The 17,828-nt window shown below is 36.9% G+C and overlaps 1 protein-coding gene across 3 annotated transcripts in view; it reads left to right on the plus strand.

Moving 5' to 3' along the window:
• Positions 1–14,621: 14,621 nt before the first annotated feature.
• LOC127639009 (podocalyxin-like) overlaps positions 14,622–17,828 on the plus strand; it is a 30,323-nt gene continuing 27,116 nt past the window's right edge. For all 3 annotated transcript variants that reach the window (XR_007969919.1, XM_052120813.1, XM_052120814.1), the window contains exon 1: positions 14,622–15,021. Coding sequence is in view for 2 of the 3 variants with exons in the window: in XM_052120813.1 (XP_051976773.1) it covers positions 14,991–15,021 (31 nt within the window). In the remaining variant the exon portion in view is untranslated. The remainder of the gene's footprint in view (positions 15,022–17,828) is intronic.

Raw genomic sequence — 17,828 nt, forward strand, 5'->3', positions numbered from 1 at the left:
GATCTACCTGAACGGAATCCATACTGACTCTCGCCTAACAACTGGTTTTTTTCAATAAATTCATCTAATTTTTGCACAAAATTTTTTCAAGGACTTTAGAAAATTACGATAATAACTAAATTGGTCTATAATTTGTAAACATATGCTTATCACCGTCTTTGTATAGTGGAACCACCTTTGCTACCTTCATCCTATTAGGAAAAATCCCTGTCTGAAATGAAAGATTAAATATGTAACTTAAAGGTTTAACAATACAATCAATCGTTTTTTTTACAATAATCATATCTAACCCATCCATATCTGTAGATGTCTTGTATTTTAATGCATTTACTATAGACAGAATTTTATTTTCACTAACATCTCCAAGAAACATTGATTGGAGTACTCTACTCCCCCTTGTTCCTCCATTCTGTGACCCTAAGTTATGTCTTTCAATATTCTCTGCTAGCTTGGGTCCCACATTTACAAAAAAAGAATTAAATTCGTTTACTACTTCGTTTAAGTTTTCAATTTTCTTATTATCCTCGTTTATAAAATGGTGTGATGTACTGTCCTGACCTGATGTACTTTTCCCAATCAATTTATTCAAAACATTCCATGTTCCTTTAATATCAGTTTTGTTTTTTTCTAATAAACCACCAAAATAATCTTTTTTCGCTTGTCTCATTATTGTTGTTAATTTATTTTTATACAACTTATACTTCATTTCGGCTTCTTTTGACCTAAATTTAATAAAATCTCTATAAAGTTTATTCTTCTTTTTACATGCATTCTGTAGTCCCCTTGTAATCCAAGGGTTTTTACTAAAGCTATCCTTATATCTATATTGCACATATGGACAATACCCTTCATATAATGTAAGATATTTATCTAGAAAAGCTTCATATGCAGCATTTACTCCCGACATACACCTCTTTCCAGTCTTGCTCACTCAAGTCATTTCTAAATCTACAAATTGCTTCATCTGTCCTTTTTCTAACATATTTAGTCCTACAGCCAGCTTCCTTCTCATTAGGTATTTGACAATCCAAAACACAAAAAAAGGTAAATGGTCGCTTATATCATTGATCATCAAGCCACTCTTAATTTTACTTTCTAAAACATTTGTGAAGATATGGTCAATCAATGTCGAACATGTTGTTGTTATCCGAGTTGGCTCAGTGATCAATGGAAACAACCCTCTACTGTGTAGCGTCTCCAAATAATCACTAGCTGCAGCTTGTCTAGTCACACTCAACAGATCGATGTTTGTGTCCCCACACAAAATATAATTTTTCTTTTCATTCAGCTGACATAATACCTTTTCTAGCTGTTCATTGAATGTTTCAATTTTTGACCCAGGTATTCTGTAAATGCATGTAACAACAACATTCCTCTTCTTTTCCATATCAATCTCCACTGTAATACATTCAAATAAATCATTAATGGCTGTTGTCATACATTCTACAATTCTGCATTTCAAATCAGTGGTCACAAATAAGGCAACACCGCCTCCCCCTCTTATCTCTTCTACTGCAATGATGCAATTCATAACCTTCCATACAGAAATCTACACCTCGAGCTTCATTAACCCATGTTTCTGACAGCGCTATGGCTGAAAACTTATGTTTTAAAGACCTTAAGTATTCCTGGATCTTGGTAAAGTTTGCATACAAACTCCTACAATTAAAATGTATTACTGAAAATTTACTGTCCAGGCTAACTGTATCATTGAACTTTTCTTCTGTATAGTAATCACACATGGAATTATTCATGTTACAAAAGTAGTAATAGTTTGAAATGGTAATTTTTATTTTTTTGTAGTTTCACTGTAAATAACAGACTTCTGTATTAATGATTGTTAACAGAGTCAGCTGATGTTGTGGGAACAGTTCAAATTCTATTTCAGATATAAAACTGTTCCTGCATTACAGTCAGGATCATCTAAATTTTGGAGACTTCTGCTTTGGATTCTTATTTTGTAGCAACTGCTCAGTTAATATGTTTGTTCAACCTTGTTCTTCGGTCATTGTGAAGATTTTGGATCCACTGCTACTGACTTAGTCTTTGTTCTTGACTTCCTGTGCTTTGTTTTTTCAGACAAGCCAAGTTATGTAATCATTACAAGTTTAAGTTCATCCAAATGATACCACTTTTTTCAATCTTGCTTTTATAGAGAGATTGTCTTTTATCATCCATAATTTAATTTCGGTGTCTAAAAAAATTTATTTTCTCCAATCCTCCCCCCTAATGGTGATATTGTGCACCAGAGACTGCACCGTTACTCCATCTTTGAGCAGGCTGGTGTGGTTGAGGTCTATTAAGCTCTATTGGCATCATTCAGCTTCTCATAGTCTTTGTAGACAGTGAGTTTGAGATTAGGGGATTTGAGGCAATCTAAAATCAGTACAGTCAGTCCCGTGACTGACCTTTTTCTTAAGAGTGTAATCTTTACAAGAAAGTCTGAAGCCACTTTTCTAGATGATAGAATACAGACAGACTGAACTGTACTGTAGGTTAGGACACTGTTAGGCTTAATGTTCCTGTCAGTATGATCTGGGTGATTCTCACAGGTGTTAAACACACAGGAGTGACCATAACAGAACTGGACACAATTCAAAGCTTCTGCCTCTTAAATAGAGGTTTATTCAAATATGTAACTTTTTCAAAATGTACATATGTTTTTTTTCTACAAAAAACATAAAAGTAGATTTTTAGTTCTATTGAGACATTGAAATGTAAGATTTTATTGGATATGTCTGTTTTCATTCTTTATAGTTAAATTACCAGAGACTCTTAAGTCAGAATTCATGCAGAAAGTGAGTGTGATACAGACAAACGGTTTTATTTCCAAATAAATGATGACTCAGTGGTTAGAACATGTGGCATGTCATGCAAATAAGGCATACCTGTGTTCTAATCCCTCCTCAGTTGCGGTTGGAAATTTGAAATGGTTGTGGTGACATGAGGTCAATAAGAGATGAGATAATTGGAAGGGCTGAAATGTTCAAAAGGTAGGTTGAAAATAATAAAAAGCATTTAGATTTCTCACATCTTTATCCACATATCACTTGTTTTACCAACCCAGGTGTTCTGCTTGTTCACAGTTTATTCCACCCAACATGATGAGGTGGGACTTCATCAATAATTTGAAAACAAGACTACTGGGGACGAAAGGCTGGCATTTATCCCCTGAGCCACAGAATTTGGCATGATTTGCAGGGTGTTTTGGGGGAGGATGTTTTGTTACACATGATGACAGAAACATAACAATTGTTGGACTCAAACAAAGACTTCAACTTAAGATTTTCATGGGATGTTTTGTTACTGAAATGTTTTTAAAAATGTCAGATTTGAACCAAGCCTGAGGGGTGTCCCCATCCTGCACCAGAACTGGTGAACGAACACTAAAATAGGGCGGATGGGGTTAGGTCAGAGGTTTCAGGAATGGAATCACAAATAGCTGCATACCTTAATCATTCCATAACAATTAATTTGTCATCCTATTATCCCTACCCTCCCTTCCTCTCCAGAATTTTGTCCCAAGGGAGAACAGCGAGCCTGTCTATCTTTCCCATGTCCCTCTAATATTATGCAAACTTAACTATTTTGAAAATCTAAGAAATTATGTTGCATAAAAATATGACTTTCCTACTTCTGTGGAACACAAACAAATATTTTTGAAAACTATTATGATGTGTGTTTGTACATATATTGCAAGTCAATGGGGTCCAAAACTTCCAAGCTCCAAAAAGGATATAAAGGCAGCATAAATGTAATCCATGCGAATCCAGTGGTTTAAAACATGTCTTGAAGCTGCAAAGTGTTGGACCCCATTGGCTTGCATTGTATGGACATAAAAACAAAATATCTGTGTTGAAAGTCAGAGTTTGAGAAGGCATAAAGTTTTATAAATGATGAGAAAATGCTTCATTTAGTTAATCTGTTATTCTAAATAGCTGGCCTCTGACAGACACACATCAACAATTCCCATTCCCACTTTTTTTGGTCTGACTAATTGAAGTCTGAAGACCCCCCACCTCTACAAAAGGCTAAATTAAAAAGTAAATAAATAATAAGAAAAAAACGTATTCTGCTTTTCCGCTTCATCCTGTTCTTTCCTTCCTCCCTTGACCTTCTTTAGTTGGTGTTCACTTTAAGACTTTGCCTTAAAGGGATATTTCCCCAAAAATGAAAATTCTGTCATCACCCTCACGTCCATCCAAACTGTACGACTTTCTTCCATGGAACACAAAAGGAAAGATCACGCAGAACATTAGTCTACCTCGCTCACTCCAAGTCATTAGGGTCTGGAATGATATGAGTGTGTATACACAGACATAATTTTCCTTTTTTGGGAACTATCCATTTAAGAAGCAGTTTTATACATCCCTTTAAAGCATACTCAACACATCCTGTGGGTCACATTCATCCCTTAAATGCAGCGACTGGCTTAAAAAAACAACTGCATCCTCCTTTTTAGACACACCCTGGACAGGGGCCCACCAAAGATGACCCATCCCATCTCTGGTAATGCATTGCCAGGGCTCATCATGAGGAGGGTTGTCCTGGCACCATCAGAATCAATATGAGGCTTTACAGGAGCACTTTGAGATAATCAACAGGCTACAGGGTAGCAGACAAGAGGCAGATAGATGCCCCTTCTACAGGACAAAGGTTATATCTAAGCACCCACACACTGATTGTTTTCTTTTATCAAGAACAGTGGACCAAGCTCTTAACTTTGAAATGTTCCCATAACCTCCAAATTGTGCTCGTCACTGACTATGAGAATGCAATTACTTCCTGGGTTTAATACAGGATCCGAACTTGGCTCTCTCACGCTCCCATGATGCAATGCACTCCCAGTCATGCCACAATGGAAGGTAAACACACGTAATGTAAGCACAGCATAGTTCTAGTGGGAAGACTTACAGATGTACATCATCGCATCATTTAGCTAGGTAACTCCTAACCAATCACATGTAAGGCATTGCTTTATACATCTGCTCACAATCTATCACATTGCTGTTTCAGTGTGCTAAAACGGCAACCTCCACAACCCCACCGTCACCAGTAGAGTTCATGAGAAAATGAGAATTCGTCAAATCAATGCAATCTAAAACTTAACTCACATCTGCGAGTCTTCCTGATAGAACTAATGCAGAAATGTCTGATGGGAGACGCCGCTTGTCAGTGAGTTGGCATAATGTGTCTGATCCTAGGGTACTTGGACTCTCAGAAACAACATCCAGACTTCCTGTGTGATAATGTTTCATTTTTGCCCCTACCGTTTGAATATCTAATCCATTTCTGTCCCTGCCTCACAGACAATGAAAAAAAACAAAAAAAAACTTATACTTACATTGAAGGAATAAACTGAGTCATATACAGGTGAAACTCGAAAAATTAGAATATCGTGCAAAAGTTCATTAATTTCAGTAATTCAACTTAAAAGGTGAAACTAATATATTATATAGACTCATTACAAGCAAAGTAAGATATTTCAAGCCTTTATTTGATATAATTTTGATGATTATGGCTTACAGCTTATGAAAACCCCAAATTCAGAATCTCAGAAAATTAGAATATTGTGAAAAGGTTCAGTATTGTAGGCTCAAAGTGTCACACTCTAATCAGCTAAACACCTGCAAAGGGTTCCTGAGCCTTTAAATGGTCTCTCAGTCTGGTTCAGTTGAATTCACAATCATGGGGAAGACTGCTGACCTGACAGTTGTGCAGAAAACCATCATTGACACCCTTCACAAGGAAGGAAAGCCTCAAAAGGTAATTGCAAAAGAAGTTGGATGTTCTCAAAGTGCTGTATCAAAGCACATTAATAGAAAGTTAAGTGGAAGGGAAAAGTGTGGAAGAAAAAGGTGCACAAGCAGCAGGGATGACCGTAGCCTGGAGAGGATTGTCAGGAAAAGGCCATTCAAATGTGTGGGGAGCTTCACAAGGAGTGGACTGAGGCTGGAGTTACTGCATCAAGAGCCACCACACACAGACGGGTCCTGGACATGGGCTTCAAATGTCAAACGTCTTACCTGGGCTAAAGAAAAAAAGAACTGGTCTGTTGCTCAGTGGTCCAAAGTCCTCTTTTCTGATGAGAGCAAATTTTGCATCTCATTTGGAAACCAAGGTCCCAGAGTCTGGAGGAAGAATGGAGAGGCACACAATCCAAGATGCTTGAAGTCCAGTGTGAAGTTTCCACAGTCTGTGTTGGTTTGGGGAGCCATGTCATCGGCTGGTGTTGGTCCACTGTGCTTTATTAAGTCCAGAGTCAACGCAGCCGCCTACCGGGACATTTTAGAGCACTTCATGCTTCCTTCAGCAGACAAGCTTTATGGAGATGCTGACTTCATTTTCCAGCAGGACTTGGCACCTGCCCACACTGCCAAAAGTACCAAAACCTGGTTCAATGACCATGGTATTACTGTGCTTGATTGGCCAGCAAACTCGCCTGACCTGAACCCCATAGAGAATCTATGGGGCATTGCCAAGAGAAAGATGAGAGACATGAGACCAAACAATGCAGAAGAGCTGAAGGCCGCTATTGAAGCATCTTGGTCTTCCATAACACCTCAGCAGTGCCACAGGCTGATAGCATCCATGCCACGCCGCATTGAGGCAGTAATTAATGCAAAAGGGGCCAAACCAAGTACTGAGTACATATGCATGATTATACTTTTCAGAGGGCCGACATTTCTGTATTTAAAATCCTTTTTATTTATTGATTTCATGTAATATTCTAATTTTCTGAGATTCTGAATTTGGGGTTTTCATAAGCTGTAAGCCATAATCATCAAAATTATATCAAATAAAGGCTTGAAATATCTTACTTTGCTTGTAATGAGTCTATATAATATATTAGTTTCACCTTTTAAGTTGAATTACTGAAATTATTGAACTTTTGCACGATATTCAAATTTTTCGAGTTTCACCTGTATAGTGACCAAATTATCATAGATCATTGAAGGTAGATAAAGTATATATACAGAGGCGGATTAAGGTGGTCAGAGGCTCCTAGGATGCTCTTTGTGTGAGGCACCCCTTAATCATTATGCTTTACAGGAAAAATTTATTTAGTGCCACACATGGTCCACACGCAAATAGTAAGGTGAACTGGCATAAACACACACACACACACATTGAGACAGCCAATACTACAGTGTTTCCTATACATTCCTTAAAGCGGTGGACCACGACAGAAAGAAATTTACCATCACACCATATAAGTAAAATGAGAAATTTAACATTACAAACAAAACACAAATACAAACAAGCACAAGGCCCAGTGCTTAGAAGCAGCCCTTTAATTATGATCAAGAAACACCGGCACTACAACCAAAACTAACATTAACAGAGATGTAAGTGGAATAAATACTATATATTACCCTCTGCCACCACAGCCACAAATAACTTACAAAGGAAATATGTAACTATCGCTGTACTTTTCTGCATATCGCGGCGCAGTTTTGTTGTCCGTTATACATAACGCGGCAGCTCATTTTAGCTTATCACGGCCCATTCGGCACATTTCGCGGCCAACCCACCGGCCCGCTCGGTTCTCCCGATGGCCAGTCCACCCCTGATAGGCCCCAAAGTGCGACGCCCCACTGGGAAAAATGCCCGGTATGCCAGATTACCAGTCCAGCCCTGCCCATCGTGGATCTCAGTCTATTTTTAATTAGTAGCAGTTTTGAAAAAGAGTGCTCCCTGCTGGCATTGGTTACAGGCAAAGTCATAAATAGCCGGAGTGCTATATCAACAGTTGGAAACAGATCACCTGCATATTTATTCTGCAGATTAGCTGCTCCTGTGTGAATATCTTGAGGTATCCAGTCAATTTAGGGATTTTGTTTTTCAGTGTATCTTGGTCACGTTATTCCTTTAATCTTTGTATTTTCCATTTTTGTGCTCCACTATCGTACTTTTGGACATTTTGCTGATATGCCGTCTGCCAATAACAGTGACATAAATGAAAATGATTGACATGATTTGACCAGCAGCTGATTGGACAGATGTGATCTAAGTCACATCTATCCAATCACCTGCTTATTTTTTAGGGGCTAATGAGGGTCTTTTTTTTGTTCACACTGAAGTAAATTTAAAATTTAAAAAAAATGTCTGGCCAATCCGGGGCCCCAGCACACGTGGGGCCCCTAGGCTGCAGCCTATGCAAGCCTGTGCGTTTTTCCACACCTGTATATGTATGTATGTATATATATATTTTAAAGGTTCCATAATAACAAAAATATTTGTTCATCAGACAATGCAGTAACAGATGCCCATTTTTTTCAACAGTAGATCTGGATAACCTGAAAGGCATTTTTTACATACTATGATAAGTCTTGTTTTTCACATGAACACATTCGTATAGCCCATACAGTACAAACCAGATGCCTTTACTGTGATCAAGAGCACCTGTCTGTTTGAAATTAGGAGATTTTAAACATATCAAACGAGTGTTTGGAATGAAAAGGATTTGTGGAGAGTGGTACTGTAAGCGTAGATGAGGAAAAAAAACAATGACTTCTGGATCATAATATCGTAAGGAGTAACTCGTTCAAAAACTCTCACTTGCACAAACACACTGCTGTTGTTTCTCCCGGGGATTGAATCCAGTTGGTACCAGACTTCTGATAAGGAGGTGCAGAGAGTTTTGTGAACTCTCAACTCCTAAATTACACACTTCCAAGAATACTTACACACACACACACACACACACACACACACACACACACACACACACACACACACACACACACACACACACACATTTATCTTGCATTAAGAAAGACTTGTGCAAAAAGATTATGCAAATGTTTTCTCCATTAACCAACATCTTATGTAGTTTTGTGTTCTTTGCCACAGCCACCATAGACTTGCTCACTGGGGTTCTAAACACACTTTTTATTTCATTATTTTTATACACAATTTACAATCATATTTAATCAAACTACACAATGATCACTCTGTAAAGCTGCTTTGAAACGATGTGTGTTGTGAAAAGAACTATACAAATAAAAATGATGACTTGAAATGTCAATTTGGTCAGTCTGAAAGAACATGCAACATGTCTGGGAGAGCCATGTTAAGAATGTGTCTTCCATGTCTGTGCTGCTTTGAATTTGTTACATTCTTGTGTGTGTCATGTTGCCTGTACTCCTCTGGCCTTTTAAACTTTGAGTGTTTGTGCGCGCATACACACACGGACCACCTGTGCCTTTGAAAGTCTTCTCTGCTGATAAACTCAGTCCATTTATCAGTCCAGTACCACTATCTATACTGACAAACTCAACTCTCTCAACATAAGATCCTACCATGTGGGAGTCTGAAATGCTTTATGTTGAAGCCATGAAGATAGAACACTTTCTTGAGAAAAAGACTGTGAGAATTCCCTGTTTTGAAGCAACAGATGAAAAATTAAAATTCTGTCATTGTATACTCAGAAGAAAATTGGTTATGCAGGTTTCAAAGGATTAAAGGCTGAGTAAACAATGACAGAATTTTTGGGGTTAGCGAATCCTTTAAACCAATTAGATACTGCATATTATTTTCAACCCCTACTATTCTTTTGGTTTTTGATGTTATACTTGATATTTTAGACTTTTGCTGAGAAAAACTAGCTACTATCTATCATTTCTGACCATTGAAAATGGGTAAAATGTTGCAATTTAGAGATTGAGAATTCCATATCTTTGGGACCTTCAATGTGAAGATACCAAAATGAATGTTTGTTTTGAACCAGAACCTAAAAGGATATCAAGATATATTTTATATCTCTGGAGTTATAGGCACTCCAACTATTGAAACCAACACACACACACATAAAAGTGTGGGTTTTCTCCCATTTTTGGGCACACACCATTGGCATATAATACAACAAGGGGCGCTGAAGTCAACTGATTTTGTATTTTTTTTTATCTGCAGTTTTGCTTAAAAACCATAGGTGGAAATTTTTATTTTGACTGCCCTCTACTAAATGGATTACTCATAAATAAATGCCTTTTATATTTTGCCTTTATTATTTATGTTTACCTTTCTTCAGAAAAATCATCAACAAAATCAAAATTTCAAGGTTTACTTGACATGGAATAAAGTTATTTAGTAATCTGTTGTCCAGGATGCTCTTTTTTGAGTGTGTATTGTTTGTTGTTGAGCTACAAAAAATCCAAAAAAGTACTAAAAATGTACCACAAATGGTAGTCCTTATGACTTGTGCACTATATTCATCTTCTGAAGCCATACAGTATGCTAGGTTTGAGTGAGGAATAGACTGAACAGAAGTCGTTATTCACTGCCGTAGCTCACGAATCTCTTACGTGTTTGTGTGGTTTGATATCAATGATCTCAAATGTCATGGGTTCACGCATGTCTTGAGGAGTCAAATTAAAGGGGAAGATTTTCATCAACCAACAATTTAAATTTAGGCCTGTTCCTCACTCAAAGCATTTAAATTGGTGAATGGTTCATCATGTGGTACTTTTTAATAGAGCTTTTTGTCATTTTAGGAGCTTGACAATCCCAGTCTTCATTCGCTTTCTCAATACGGCCAGAATATTTATAAAAAAATGCACCTTTTGTGTTCCACGGAGGAATGAAAACCATTGGAACAACACAAGAGTATACATAACAACAGAACTATTTTTTTAATGACAAATGTGACACCAACAGCATGGCCAATGTGCTAATTTATGCTAATACTAGCTTTTAATTAACTCTTCTTGGCAGAGTGAATGTTTCAGAAATATTCAAACATTTGCATCTACTTTGTGTCACAAAATATGTGATGCACACATCTACCATGCACAGTTCAACACTTTCCACATATCTGAAGAATGCATGCCATAAATCTCAAAGATAAGTTCAATTAATTAACTTTAGAAATCTTATTTGTCATGGGGGAGGTTTCACACTGCCTTGTTAGTGCTTGGCACAGAGCATCAAAATAGGGAGAAAGTGAATGAGCGCCCACATTCTTGGAATGCCCATGCCATTGTCACTCTTTGAGTCATGGCGAGCATACGATCCCAGTGCCAAAACCCTTGCGCCACTGAGATAACGATGGATATGAGGTGAAGAGCAAGCTATAAAGTGTCAGCCTCGCAACCCCCGAGCTGTTTAACATGCGATGTGTCACTTGTCGCACTGTGAAGAGTGTCAGAAGGACACCCTCGAAATTCTGGCCCAACAAATTACTCTAGCTATATGTGTGTTTGTGTGGGTGTTAACACTCTTTTTATCTGTGTAAAGTCAACTTTACATCAGCCCATACAATCTGAAATTAAATCAAACCATACACTGAATATGATAAAATAATACAATTATCTACTACATGCTGCTGCAGGGTTGTGCACAGACATTTTGGGGGGCAGGTGCCCAAGCGGAGAAGGGCACCCCTCTCATAATTATTCATAAAAAAATAATATTACATCTTTTACTTATATAATTTATTATATAATATTTTTCAAAACCCATACACTCATGCAAATGTATAATACTCAACAGATGTTTTAAGTTAAACCCATCAAACTTGTGCACTTTAAGAGCAAAATTAAGAGGCTTGATCTTTGTGCTCTTGTAAACAATTTTGTGCTCTAGTAGTAATTTAATCTAATATAGATATGAATGATGATGACACATCAAAAGAGTCACACCCACAAAGCATGGTAAACTAGATGGAGTTTAACACAGTTCACAAATGGTCAAAACACATAATCGACTAGAGCATACATTTGAGCCATCAAAGAAACGAAGCAAAAGTGGTTACCTGTGATGAACTTGCTCCTTAGATGCTGACTGGGAGTGAGAGATGCTTTGCCGATGATTTGGGCCACCACAGTCTAGGTAATTAATGGGAAACACTGCTATTTCTACATTTATCTCAAGAACAGGCAACAACAAAGAAACCAATGCCAAATTGTGCATGCTTTAGTGGTCTATAATATAATTAACCATTCAAAATCAACAAATCTTTACACAAAATTTAAAAAGGCAGTTCTCCTAATAAATAAAATAATAAACCAACCAATCTACCCTCCAAACTACTTAGTAGGAATTTGTTCAGTTGCAACAAGTGTGTACTGAGATCAAGGGAGCAGGATCATTTGTCTGCTTTTACATTTTAAATTAGGTGAACAGTTAAACTTTCAAATCTGAGCTTGTAAAGGCTGTTGTATTATTATTGGCTATTGTATTGAAATAATCAGTTGGCTTGCCTGCAATTACCAGTACATTTTGTGTCACAGGAGTATGAATCGATAATTTACTAGGCTACATCGTAAAGATTTCGCTATCAGTATTTAATCAATCATATTTGCACATTTTCTTGTGACATGTCGGCTAATGTTCCTGATATCCAAATATGATTGACTACTAACCATGTAATGTATATTTATTTGTTTCAAATGCCTGACAAAGGAACTAGCCTACCGGAGTTTATTCGTTTTCATTGACGCCAACGCCAGACTAGCTTGCTTGTTGTTGTTATGCTTAACGGAGGGCTATTGCCTAGGTCTGGCTGTATTGAGATGTTTTAATAGTGGTTTAATTTCACAACAGTGACAAGCAATGCCGAAGCTTAGGGCAAGCACTGTCATTACCTGGCTTTCATCAATGAAGGCAGGTCAGAGAGACGTGGTAGCTGCTCCAAGCGCGTTAACTGTGGTGGCTGTGACAAGGGAAGTCGAAGAGGGAGGGGCTTGTTCAGACTCCCAGAATTATAACTTAAATGCAGTTGTCGGGCATTACAACACACTTTTAATTGAGAAGTGATGCCATTGGCCAAATTTAAAAACTAAAATAGAAAAAGTAAAACAAAATATTTGCAAAAAGGGCAGGTGCTTAAGCACCACCTGGGGTCTATCTGTGCAAGTGTGTGTGTGCTGCTGTAATTATGTACACTAAAAAAAATCTTTAGCCTATTTTTAAGATCTATCCATTTGAATTGAATAACAAAATTCCATCTAATTGAATTGAATAGTCTTGAAGAAAATGTAATTAATAAAACAATTTATTTGGTTAAAGATGGAAAATTGTTATTCAATTGAAATGGATACATCTTAAAAATAGGTTAAAATATTTTTTGGTGTGTATGCACAAACTGGTTTATGAGAAATTGAAAGACTTTTACATAATGCAAATATTTTGGACCACCACCTTTATTAATTTTTGGTGCCTTTCTGTTATTTTGGAGCTGGACAGCTCTTTAGAATATTATTAAAACATTCACCTTCTGAGGTCAGTATGAGGGAGAGCAAACAATGACAGCATTTACATTTTTGGTTTAACTACTCCTTTAAACCAATTAGATACCCCATACAATTTTATACAATCACACTATTCTATGGATCAAAGTTTCATGCCCAGACAGATCAGATGGCATAACAGTTACTATTTCAGGGCAGACAGAGACCCCAGGAAGTAAGGCCGTTACCCATGTATTTATCTCCCTTTGTACAGCAGCACCTAAAACATTTCCCCTCTACCATCCATAACAGTCACATGTGACATGGCAGGAGCTACGTCACTGGTCTGATCTAAGGTTTCCCATTGACTGGTTATAGCACAGGGCTTCTCTGGGCCCACACTGAGTAAATGCAATAATTAATGGAGCATAAGTGGAAGCCCATGAGTAAAGGTCACAGTTCATGAAACTACAACTGAATGGAGGTATAGTCTCTTATGGGACTTAAAAGTAAACATGAATTTTTGAGACAAAACAAGAGCTTTGAAGTCTGGTTGCCATGGTTATTGGCTTGGTGACTGTGGTGTGCAGCGACAGTGCCAGAGTTGGCCTTCACAGCCTAAAATCGGCCCAGCAAACTGCGTGCCAGCTGCGCTTACACGTGGCTTTCCCAGACAAATTAACCTATTGGTTTTCTCCCAACGCATCTGCCAGACATCAGTAGATATCCGTTGACATGCAATGCAGACTGTATAACATTTTAAAGAAATTGAACCATGTATAAGTACTGAGTAATACTAATGAACTGTCTGATTATTTTGATACTCTTAGGCCTTTATTCATTATAGTGGACACATGTGTTACCAAAAAGTATTTTAAATTACATATTGAGAATTATTTATTTCAAATGTACTTATTTATATAAAATTATACATATATTTATTTAGGTAAAAATGTCAGTAATTTTAAAAGAATCCATCTATCTATCTATCTCTCTCTCTATACATTATATATATATATATATATATATATATATATATATATATATATATATATATATATATATATATATATATATATATATAATTAAACTGTTTGGTACATAACAAATAAACACATTTTTGTATTTATTATTATTTATCAATATCATTTCATTTATATGATTTTCACATTATATAATTCTTAGTTTTGATCATATAATATAATAATTTTACTGGCTACGTCCTTAAATATTGGTATCACAAAAAAGCTCAGGATGATACATTGACTTAAAACATACCATGTATGATCACAGGCATTTGAACAAAAAGCATTGCCCATTATATTCAACAAAATTATTCATGAGCTAGTCTTGGGCCTGCCCATTAGTGTCCAACCCAGACTTCTTCATTGGGTCCCCTTCTCTGCATGATAAACTCAAACATCTCAAAGTTGCTTTTAAGAGCATCTCTACACGTGCAACACTAGCAGCAGTGAGAGCAGACAGAGCACAGCACGTCTCCGGCTCACTCCATAGGACTCCGCATCTTCAACAGAACACAATCCGCGCAGCCAAGGAAACACACCAAAACTTTGCCCCCCTAATCACCGGACCCTGAGGGTGGGGTAAACACGCAGAGAAGAAGAAGAGCCGCGCCGCAAACAAAAGCACTCCTATTGGCTTAGGTATAATGTAAAATAAATATCAACTGCTGAATTATTTCGTTCACATTACAAATTCAAGAAGATAAGTTGAACTCATCGGCGTCTCCACGTTTTCAATAAAAACCTTTTACGGTTGTTGAACACTGAGCGACTAGCAGCAAACTGAAGGACTGAAATGGCAATCACATGGACAATCATTGTACTAGGTGAGTTTATTGCAATACTGACCTTTATTAATGATGCAAAACTTATAATGCTTAATATGCACGTCTGTCGATACTGGAAATATTCGCAGCTTTAAATTAAATGATCAGAGTTTGAATCGTTGATTTTAGAAAACGTTCAAATATTTAAATATGTCCTCTCAATGGTCTTGCTACATAATTACCAACGTCATAATCATTTAAACTGTAAGGCGGGAAGGTGGGATATTTCAAATGTTTTCTTAATAAAAGAAAACGCCTAAAATACTTTAATATTTAATTAATAATATGTGACGCTTTTTAATAAATTTAATAAGTCACTAACAATCATTACATTAATGTTGTGTTAAGCATTAGGTTGATTAATTAAAAGTGTTAGATTACTTACATTAAAATATTTAATATGTAATGAAACTTTGATTCATAATTTTTTTTAATGCATTCATGAATTGAGCCAAAAATGTCAATGATAATACATGATCTGTGCTTGATGTTGTTGTTGTTATTATTACTAAGTGTTACCCACTTAAAAGTACTTAAAAGTAATAGCAACTAATATGAAAGAGACTGACCTAATGTGTAGAGGTGGATATTCTGTTAAAGCTGCAGAAAATTCTCAAACCAGCTCATCAAAAACAGTGACACAATTACAGCTAAAGTGCATATCTGACTAGCTAAGAGGGATGAGGGGGAAGTACTGTTATTCTTTAATTATCAGCATGGTGCACCTGCTTGTCCAGACATCGGACAAACCAACAGTCATTAGAACAGCTGTCCTGTTTTCTTTATTCAACCACGTAAAAGTGTGTCTAAGCATTTCTGACTATACTTTGTCCTGGTCAGCTTTATAGAAGTCTCTACATTGTTTTTCAATGTTTGCAGGAGTGCAACACTTGATGGTCTTCGTAATCATTCTCAGTTTTCTGAACTTAGAGGGATAGTTTAACCCAAAAATGAAAATTCTGTCATCCTTTACTGTTTTTCCGAAATCTGAATGACTTACTTTCTTCTGCAGAACACAAAAGGAGATGTTAGGCAGAATGACAGCCTCAGTCACCGTTCACTTTCATTGTACAGAAAAATGATTGTTTATTTTGGGTGAACTATCCCATTAAGTTTCATGAACTTGAATTTGATGAAAGGGAAATTGGGGAAGTCAGTGTTTTTTCTAGAGTAAGGTTTACCTAGTGATGACAAACAAAAGTTTTCCATATGTTATGTATGGTTTCCCCATCCTCAAAAGCCTTCACTTTTAAAACAGCAAGTTAAATTGATAGCAACAAAGTATCATTTGGCAAGGTTCTTGTCTGGATGCGACCTGACAGGGCTTTCTCACTCAAGGCTTGGGAAAGTGTAGAACAATGGGTAGGAAAATGTTGTGTCAACATCCCTGTTCCCAGGGAAGGTGTGGCACTAACTTCCTCTCTCCTCTTATCTACTCCTCTCGCTCACTCTTTCTACATCTCCTGTCCAAATGCTACAACACTTTCCCATAGATCTGAGAAACACTGCCGATCAAAAGTTTGGACACACTTGACTGAACTCAAGAACTGTTTATCAAAAGGCTCATGCTACAATACTTAAAATCAGTTCTGTAGATTAACATAAATCATGCTTACATAGGAATGTCTTTACATTTTTGTCATTTCATTACAAAATCATAATTACATTTTGTTTTTTTAAAGGATGGCTTGGAGACAATAGTCAAAATAGCCAAAATATGGCCAGCGTACATGGGAAATATTGATGTAATGAAAAACTGTTAAAAAGCTACCCGAGTGAGTTTTATTGACTCAAATGTCAAATTAAAATAAAGTCAAACTATATTTGGGTGGATAATAGGCAGGAAAGAAAAAACAATTTACTTAAGTGTGAATAGCCTGAGTAATCCGCAGTCTTGAGTTCTGATTCTAATGCTGTAATGATGTTTGTTAGTGTGTGTTGAGGAATGCATTCGAGTCAGCCACACAAATGGCCACTGACCTTGTCCGGCCTCTTTCCAGCCCTCTGGACTCCTCCCTTTTTCCTGTAATCCGTTCATTCGATGTGAGCATTTTCATATTCACAGTCCTTCTCCTTACCTCAATAGGGTTAGTTGTTACTCAGTTTCATAAAGGAGCTCCCAATCCTCCTCGCACCCCTCCCATAGGGCCAGTGGTCTGTTCAATTATCCCTGAATAGGACACATCACTGGAAGAGGGGCAGGAGGGGAAGGGTGGGCTAGGGGCCCCTAGAGGTCCTGCACACTGTTGGGGGGCTATACTGAGGGTGTGCCTCCCGTATTAAAAGAACTGTATAACAACTTTATTAATCCCAATGGGTCAATGTAGTGTGCAGTTTAAGGAAAATTTACTTCAATAATCCCAAAAATGCAATTTAGTTTTCCTGATTTCATTCTGATTCACAAGCTCACAATTTTATTTGATTCTAATTTTGATATGATATGATTCAATTGTGATTTATTTGGGTATACATTTGGGTCATAATGTCCATTTTGCTTACATATGAAAGAAATTCTCACTCAGCTAATGCTGAAAATCACTGATACAAAAATATAAATAAAAAAAATAACAACAGGGCCAACAAAACTATGCAGTTCAAATGCTGTTTATTTAAGAGATACAATAATCGACACATCTAAAACTGATGCAAACTTTACAGTAAAAGTAAAGATCAATCTTGGGATTTTAAATAAAGATTGTGATTAACTGGAAAATCAATATTTTTCAGCCCTACCAGAGAGAACCAAAAGCATTCTACAGAGCACTCAAACAGCTGTGCAAAGGCAAGAGGACATTTTTAATCATCCT

Source organism: Xyrauchen texanus, chromosome 47, assembly GCF_025860055.1.
Source record: "Xyrauchen texanus isolate HMW12.3.18 chromosome 47, RBS_HiC_50CHRs, whole genome shotgun sequence".
NCBI classification, from domain to species: Eukaryota; Metazoa; Chordata; class Actinopteri; order Cypriniformes; family Catostomidae; genus Xyrauchen; species Xyrauchen texanus.